This window comes from Anarrhichthys ocellatus, unplaced genomic scaffold (assembly GCF_004355925.1).
Source record: "Anarrhichthys ocellatus isolate YVR2014 unplaced genomic scaffold, GSC_Weel_1.0 scaffold161, whole genome shotgun sequence".
In the NCBI taxonomy this organism is placed as follows: domain Eukaryota; kingdom Metazoa; phylum Chordata; class Actinopteri; order Perciformes; family Anarhichadidae; genus Anarrhichthys; species Anarrhichthys ocellatus.
The window spans coordinates 285,870-294,498 of record NW_022280191.1 but is presented as its reverse complement, the minus strand read 5'-3'; the positions used below and the strand labels follow the sequence as shown (position 1 = coordinate 294,498).

Here is an 8,629-nt window from a genome sequence, read left to right as displayed (position 1 = left end):
CTCCTCATCATTGAAGCCCATAGTTCTGTTTAAATTTAGTTTTTTCTTTTTTTTTTTTTTTTTTTTTCTTGTTTCTTTGCTGTGTTCATACAAAGACTTCATACGGACACATCTGTCTTTCTGATGACATGCCGCCCGTCTTTGTGCTTGTTCGTTTCAGAGTCCAAGAACGTCCCAGACCCTGACCTGGTGGTGAAGTTTGGTACCGTGGACAGCACGCTGGGCTTCCTCCCCTGGCACATCAGACTCACTGAATTCATGTAAGCTGCCGTCTGAACTTTAATATCACTAAAAGAAAGCGAAAACAATCTTCAGCATGACCAGTGCCATGAGTAGATGGCACTGTTTAGCTCTCAGTACGGGTATGTTTTTCTCCTCTCCAGATGTGTTTAAAGTGTGTGTCCTGCTCTGTGTCCTCAGCTCCCTGCCCTCCCACAGAAATGTTTCCTATGAGGACCTGTTGGGTGTCCTGCAGCGGTTCAGTTCTTGTCATCAGCGGCTGGGCCAGTGATGTGCCGCCCCCCCTCCCAGTGTCAGGCTCTTCAAACAGGAGAGAGGTGTGGGGCTTCACACAGTCGAGAGGAGAGTTTGGACATACGGTGACCCCTCCACGATCCGCCGTGGCCCTCGCGTCTCCTCTCTACCCAACTCTGTCCATCTCCTGGGACTTTAACAGACTCAAAAGACAAGCTCAAAGACCAGGAGACCAGCCGGCTCACTTCCTGCCACCAGCTCTTGTCTCATAATGAATTCACATTCCAGGACTTCTGGAACACGCTCTCCAAAGCCAAGAGAAAATAGCACATCGGAGACGCACACACTGACATAAGAGGACTGTCGGCACAGACTCGGTGTTCCACAAAACCCTGTTCTGTGTCCTCTCTAACCCTCTTGGCTCTCTGTTTGCCATTCAGTCTCCAGCTGCTGTTTTCTACTGTAGACTTGGAAAATGACTCGCCTTCACTCGGCGGATGACAAAAGAAGAAACGAGGCTTTGTGCCCGTCTTTGCGAGGCACTTGCCGGAAATACATCTGTGCCTCGGAGAGAATCTCGACTACCCCAACCACACATGAGGCCGGGAGGTGGAAGCTGAGCTTAGGGACAGAGCGGTTAATAATGTGTAAATATGAGAAATTCATGTGGCTCTGTTTGTTGTCCCGGTGGCCTCCAGTTCGCAGTCGTGTGTTCGTGCGTAGTATTGCTTCAGACACATACAGAGGTTTGTTCAAGGCTCCTGTTCGACTGACCAAGCTCTGAAATAAAGAAATGCACTGTCTCCCTTTAGTCCAGTTTTAGGTCACTTTAAAGGAGTCCCTGACAAAACTCCCCCTAATAACTAATCTTGACTGACAGTTTACTTAAGTGAGTTCTCACTCAACACAGGTCCATATTTGGGTCTCATGACGCAGACCATGAGATGGTGTGTGATGAGTCATCAAACTTGTATATCCACCTTACGTTCAGATCATTTAGTCAAACTTCTATTTGAACGACATTTGACACTCGACTCATAGATGTGACAAACATTACGGTCGTTAATCTAAACTTTGCCCTCTCTAAGTCAACATCTGACATCTGGAAACATGGTGACATCACCGAGAAGAAGTGTTAACCGAGCAGTGAGACGGTCAGACAGGTTGGAAACGAACCTCCAGGTTGGACAAATGCATTTGGAGGAGAAATAAACCGGCCTCGACCAGGGGAGGAATACATTTTGACATATGGGTGGAACTAAAAAAAACAAAAAGAAGAAGAATTGTTTCACCTGTGCTTTATGTGTTGTGACAAAATGTTTGCTGTGGAAAAAGATCAAAAAATCGCTTTCATTTGGAAATATTAAAATGTTCTTCTGGTTCAAACTGGCAGAGAAAAAAAACTGGCAAATTTCTAATTGCATTTTTTTTTTTTTTATGCCCCCGTGCATTATGTTTCTGGGGTTGTTGGTCCGTCCATTCACTCTATTCTTGTGAACGTGATGTTTCAGGAACCACTGGAGCCACAAACGACAAACCTGAACTGATTAGAATTCGTAGGTCAAAGGTTAAGGTCACTGTGACCTCACGTCCGTCCCATTCTTGTCCACATAATTGTTTGAGAACGCCTCAAGCGAATGTCTAATTCAAATTTGGCACAAACGTCCACCTGGTCCAACGGTTAACTGATTAGAATCTGGTGGTATAAAGGTCACGGTGACCTCACAACTTGATTTTTGGCCATAATTCAAGAAACTCGTGCTGATTGGGCCAATTTCACACACATTTCTACTAGGATAAAATGATGACGTGACATTGTGGACAGACGGATGTAAACTGCAACATGACTGGTTGGCGGAAGCATTCACCCGCGAGGTGGTTATTGTAGTTTGTTTGCACAAAGGAAATAAATGAGAAATGTGTTCATGCTCTAGATAATACATGGCTCCTTCAGTTAGTGGTTTCCCTAGTTGATAAGAAGTTGACTGAGGGATTTCTGCTACAAATGTAGAGGACTTGAGAGCTTTTTGGTGTCATAAGAGTTTTCAGCATTCATACAGGGATTTAAATGTGCCATTACCCTCAATAAACCACAATGCGCTGCAGCCACAAAACGTGTTTTTCTTTCAGTAACGGTTATCAGTTGTTTGACCGGCATGCGTGGCAACGTTCGTACAGCAACAAGTAAGTTAAAACATGTTATGACACAGTAACAAATTAAACCCTGTTCCCTGAGATATCTTAACTTATCTTTTGTTGAGAAAGTTACCCGAACTTTTACTTTGTAGGGACTTTTTATCCAGCCTCTGTGGATTACAGTCGGTTGGCAGGATGGTAATATGAAGCGGAGGCCCTTTTAGCATTAAAGTTCTCTGACTGTGGTAACTTAAAGGAGGGCTTAGAGGACAGAAAAGCTAACTCATTCATCAACAGAATCCTTTCCATGTACCTTTCATTTTAGTGCACAACTATCTCAGAGTCTCAATCGGGGCTGACATCGATAACATTTTAATAAAAGCTCTTGGCTTGTTGACGGACAGTTCTGGGCCACTTGTGTGTTTTTGTTTCCAGTTTCAGTGCACACATGTACGCAACAAAAAGCTGGTACTTGATCACTGCATGGCAGATAGAGTATTCTCTGGGTGAGAGCTGTCATCTCTGAGATGATGTCTCAGCTGTGTCTCACCTCCCTGAATATCTTTAAAAAAGAAAAGATATTGTCAATTTTCTTAACTTCTCACTATCTCTTGTTTTCCTCTGGTGAGACACGACATCCTCTGTCTGCTAGAAGTCCTTCAAGTGAAACGGTGTGAGATGGGAGAACAGTGTTGATCAGTGCGCTCAGGTCCACAGCAACGTACCTGACAACACTCACCAGCCCACCATGACATCTATTTCACAGCAGAAGGTAAGTCTGTGTAGCTGTGTCCCGAATCCATAGAAGTAGGTTTTACAATCTGTTCGTGCTTAAAAAGTGTGAAGATAAAGTCAAGAATTTAAGATTGTATAAATAATGTACTTCTGTGTAACATAAAATAAGGTTCCCAGACAGAGAGATGGGGTTGTGTTCGCACCACTAAGAGCAACCGATGTGTATTTCAATTTGTGGAATGCTTTGACCATAGAACTCAAGAAAAGTCCAAATATTCAATTCAATTCAAGAAGAGGTTCAACATTATCATATTTTAAGAGGTATAAGGATGAGGAAGGGTCAGGCTTTTATTTTATTTAAGTTATATCTGATATTTGGGCTGTACATAATAGCATTGGGGTAGTTGTTTATGAGTTGCATATATGATCAATATTAAGTTGAGTTATGTAAAGGGTAGTGGAGGTAGGACACTTATATGATCCTAATATGTATTCATGTTTATTCATATTGTTTATAATAATTTGTATATGAATAGTTTGCTATAACTTTATTTTTCATTTTTTGTTCTCGCTTATTTGTTATATGAATTGAATACATAGAATTGAATAAAAAATAGAGCAAAAATAAATAAAAGAACTCTTGATTTTTGACTGTGATGGACACAGGAAGTGGAGGAGGAATGAATGGCATGGCCGGAATTTGGACTCGTGCAATGATAAAATTCAAACTATAGCCCCGCTCTGCTCCAAACTAACCACAGCGTTAATACAAATGTTGAATCACATGTGGTCACGTCATTTGAAGGTAGTTCTTTCTGACGTTGATACACATCCTGGTGTATTACGGCTTCACCCCGTGAGGGTGTCTGGCTGAAAAGTACGCCACCTTGTGGTACAGTGAGTTGAAGGGCAGGACGCGGTTCCGAATCCCGTAGTTTGTCGTCGGGTGAGGGGAAGCGCATCCATGCGGGAGGTTAGTTCCGCCTTGACAATAACATCGTTGCCACGCGCCGCTGTGTATTCCCCTTTGAACTGCAACTCGGCTCTGCAAACACGGAGACCAGGAGGGTCCGCTGAGGTGAGCCTGCTTCATGTCCCCTCCCTCTCCTCCTCCTCCTCCCCCTCCTCCTCCTCGTCCTCCCCCGGAGCAGAATGCGCTGATCTCCGCTCAGTCTGGGGGAAAAAATAGAATGATGTCTGTCGTCTCCACTGTGGAGAGCGTCCCCAGAGTTACGGGCACCCCGGCGCCGAGCCTTTACCAGCGGATCAGGAGGGTCCTAACCAGGTAAGATGATGATGATGATGATGATGATGACGGCACCGATCCGAGCCGAGCATCCCTTTTTTGCATTCACCCCACGCTCAGCAGGAGCTCATCGCTGCGGACACATTTTGTTTCAACCTGTAACATCATATTCAGGCTGCTGCTGCAAGAAGAAGCAGCAGCATGTTGTGCAACAGATGTGTCAACATAAACATGCAGCATCTTCCCTTTTGCACGAACATCACATCATGCGTGTGTTAGTGTGTGTGGGTTGTGTGTGTGTGTGTGTGTGTGTGTGTGTGTGTGCGTGCGTGTGCGCGCACGTGTGCGTGTATGTGTTACAGCGTTTTGACTCTGGGCATCCGTGCACCTTCTGGTGCTGGAGCGGAGCGCGGACAGGGTGTTGCTGGTTCGGTGCCCGCTGGCTGCCATGGGTGGCTTTTTCTCAGCGTGTGCTTGTACTGCACAATGGCTGCTGTGCTGCCCCTGCATGTCTACTTACTTACATGCCTCACTCTCACTGTTTGTTGCACACATCTCTCGCCGCCTATCACGGGCGTAAATATAGACAGTGCGTGTCACTGGGGCCGATGGGGTTGGATGGTAGATGGGCACTGATCAAAAAATAATTCATTAGAACTTGAAAAAGCGAGCCCATCGCCGTCATGTTTTTCATTTTTGGGGGGTAATATAGTCAGTAGCAATCTATGAGAAAAAAAGATCTGCTTACTCTATATAAACAATAAAAAATAAAAATAAACTATTACAAAAGTACTATTTACAAATACTAATTTAATGAATATCTATCCATTTTTCTCACAACAGATAAGGGATGCTTTGGTTATCGACCGATACTAAGTACCGATCTGATACCAGTGTTAATAATAATAATAATATTATTAATAAACTGTGTGCCTCACTGTGTGGGACAACCATCAGCATCAGGTTTGACTTCAACATTGCTTTCCTAACTTTGTAAAACCAAATGCAAAAATGAATATAGAAATTCTAAATTGACTGAATTGTTATCTATTAAAATAATGGTATCTAATACCAGATTGGCCTATTGTCCCTGATACCCAATCCAGCTATTTGAGTCGGACCGTTATCTGGTATCGGTATCGCAATCGGTGGATCTCTAATACCAACATGCAATGATGAATAGTTGGATAAAATGTTTAACGTTATCCAATGTCAAGTCTCGATTTGATCATGTGATGACGACATCACGTTACAATGATGTGTGTGTGTGTGTGTACAGTATGTGTGTGTGTGTGTGTGTGTACAGTATCTGCGCTTCGAAACTCATAACCACCTTACTGTCTCATACTCTTTCCTGCCATCTGCTGTTCTCTTATCCCTGGTATCCCTGGCCTCTCTTGTGATTGTGAAGTCTGGCTGCAAGCTGAAATTGAGACCAACATATCAGGCGTGTGTGTGTGTGTGTGTGTGTGTGTGTGTGTGTGTGTGTGTGTGTGTGTGTGTGTGTGTGTGTGTGTGGTGATGTTCTTGTGGCAGCCACAGACACAGAGAGATGTTATTGTAATACATCCTTGATCAAAAGTAGGCGGACAGAATAAAAGCAGGCCCCCAAACAAGCACAGATGGCGACATGTCAGCCAAAGGAAGGAAAACAAACAGAACAGTATACGTGCACACAAAAATATAAAACAATGATAGATATTCACCACTATTTTTAACCGGGCAGGAAAAGGGCTGCTTAGAAAACTCATGTTGGTCAGATTTGTCCAAACCAAGGGTTCCAGTCAGAACTAGCCAGTAAGAAATAGCTGCAGCTCGCTAATAGCTGCTGTGAATTCCAAAATGATCCGCCTCCTTTCAGATGAGGACAAATCAGAGTTCTTAATTAGTCAGGCAAAAATTTCATTGTTTGTGGTGTGCTGCCCTTTAACTACTGCAAACAGAAGCTTATGGATATTTAAGCCTAATACTGTGTTTTGGAGGCTGATATTGATATCGATTTTGATTTTGGTTTCCCTTTACACTTCATTATCAAATCTCGTCAATGCAAACATGGCAGCATCTCAGGACAGAGTTAAGAGTTTCAGTTGTTGTTCAGACCAAACATTATTTGATTGTTTAATGTCAGACAGGCTGATCTCCAGAGTTGGCCACGCTGGCGAGAAGGCAACAGTAACTCAAATAAACATCACGACTGTTGTATACATAGAAGCATTTCTAAGCACACAACTTGTGGAACCTTGAAGTGGAACCCCACAGCAGGCTAACCCTGCTGAGTGGTGTTCTACTCAGGCGGCTTCCTTCTATCGGCATAATTAATCCACTGCTGAAGTGCCTTAAACTTGCACTCTGTCTAATAGCCAGCAGGGGGCGACTCCTCTGGTTGTATGGAAGTCTGATTGTATAGAAGTCTATGAGAAAATGACTCTACTTCTCTCTTGATTTATTACCTCAGTAAACATTGTAAACATGAGTTTATGGTCTCAATCTCTAGTTTCAAGTCTTCTTCAATACAGCATGATGTTTGTTTAGTAAATGATGGTCCATTTAGAGTCAAACAGACCATATAGCAGGGGATGCTTTAGGGTGTGGCTGCCCTGTAATTTAACGGTTCACAGTTTTGTCTTAACTTAAATCCTTTCACAGTGTGTTTTCAGTTCACGAAAGTTAGTTGTAACATTTCGGTCGCATAAATTATTCAGCGTTTGGTTGTACTTAGCTCCACCCTCTTGTGACCACAAACCAATTGATGACGTCATAATGACTACATCCACTTCTTATACACTGTCTATGGTCCCACTGCTACAAAGAGCACATGCTCGACCAACCTGGACGGTGCAAAGATGGAAAAGAAATACGTCGCCTGGTCTGACAAATCAAGTCACGACGTGTCCTTTTGGGCTGAGGTGGAAAGGGAAATTCTTAGCGTGAAGGCAACAGACAAATCTGCAGACACGGCGGGAGGACATGTCAACATGGACATGAAATATCTAGGCAATGTTTCCAGCAAATAGTTGAATTTATACCACAAAGAAGTCCGGCTATACTGGAGGCAAAGGGGGCTCCTACCAACACAATAATGATGTACCTAATAAAGTGACCCCTGAGCTTGTTTGTAAACTATGTAATCTTAGATATATCTTTATAATGTTGCTCTGTAACTGCTGAATGTGTAAATGAGATTATCATATCACCTTGGTGTTAAACACAAAGCATTTGACGCATGTAAAATCATCCTCAAGGGAACACTGATGACCCTTTGCTCGTGCGCCCTCCCCTCTGCAGGGACCTGCTGGTGACCCTCGCCCTGGGTCAGGTCCTGTCCTTGTTAATCTGTGCCATCAGTCTGACCAGCAAGTACCTGACTGATAAATTCCATGCCAACACGCCGGTGTTCCAGAGCTTCCTCAACTACATCCTGCTGTTTCTGGTCTACACCACCACACTGGCAGTCAGGCAAGGTACATTATGGACAGAAACTGAGAGGTGTGTGTGTGTGTGTGTGTGTGTGTCGTACTGATGTAAATGCTGTAAGTATGCTGAAACTAGGAGCAGGCAACACCATAAAATGTAGTTCCCGTCCGGTACCAAGTAACACCGGGGCCAGAATCACCAATATCAATACACATTATTATTATTATAAGCTTTGAGTCGATGCGCACACACATGCACATAGCAGCAGTGTACACATCTTTGCAACTTTGATGCTATTTGACGTGTGTTGGCTTAAATATAAATTCAGAAAATCAACAGGGATTTGGACAATAATTATCATTTATCAACGTACGAAATATGCAATTAATATGCTCTCCTCACTCCACTAGAAGCGTTTATCAGGCTGATGGGTTGAAGCTAAAAACTGTCATGGCATTTAGATATTCTCTTTCTCTCTCTGCCGTACTAGGGGAAGGGAACCTGCTGGCCATCCTGAAGCAGCGCTGGTGGAAATACATGATTCTGGGTTTGATAGACATCGAGGCCAACTATCTGGTGCTCAAAGCTTACCAGTACACCACACTCTCCAGTGTACAGGTGAGT

At 43.5% G+C, this 8,629-nt stretch overlaps 2 protein-coding genes across 2 annotated transcripts in view; both read left to right on the top strand.

The window, feature by feature from the left end:
• The window catches only part of nus1 (NUS1 dehydrodolichyl diphosphate synthase subunit), a 6,184-nt gene extending 4,304 nt beyond the window's left edge, over positions 1–1,880 (top strand). Inside the window, exons 4-5 of the mRNA XM_031878088.1 lie at positions 161–260; positions 421–1,880. Of these exons, the coding sequence (XP_031733948.1) occupies positions 161–260; positions 421–511 (191 nt within the window). The 3' untranslated portion in view covers positions 512–1,880. The remainder of the gene's footprint in view (positions 1–160; positions 261–420) is intronic.
• A 2,384-nt stretch (positions 1,881–4,264) lies between these two features.
• The window catches only part of slc35f1 (solute carrier family 35 member F1), a 9,728-nt gene continuing 5,363 nt past the window's right edge, over positions 4,265–8,629 (top strand). The window contains exons 1-3 of the mRNA XM_031878102.1: positions 4,265–4,630; positions 7,877–8,052; positions 8,496–8,623. Of these exons, the coding sequence (XP_031733962.1) occupies positions 4,437–4,630; positions 7,877–8,052; positions 8,496–8,623 (498 nt within the window). The 5' untranslated portion in view covers positions 4,265–4,436. The remainder of the gene's footprint in view (positions 4,631–7,876; positions 8,053–8,495; positions 8,624–8,629) is intronic.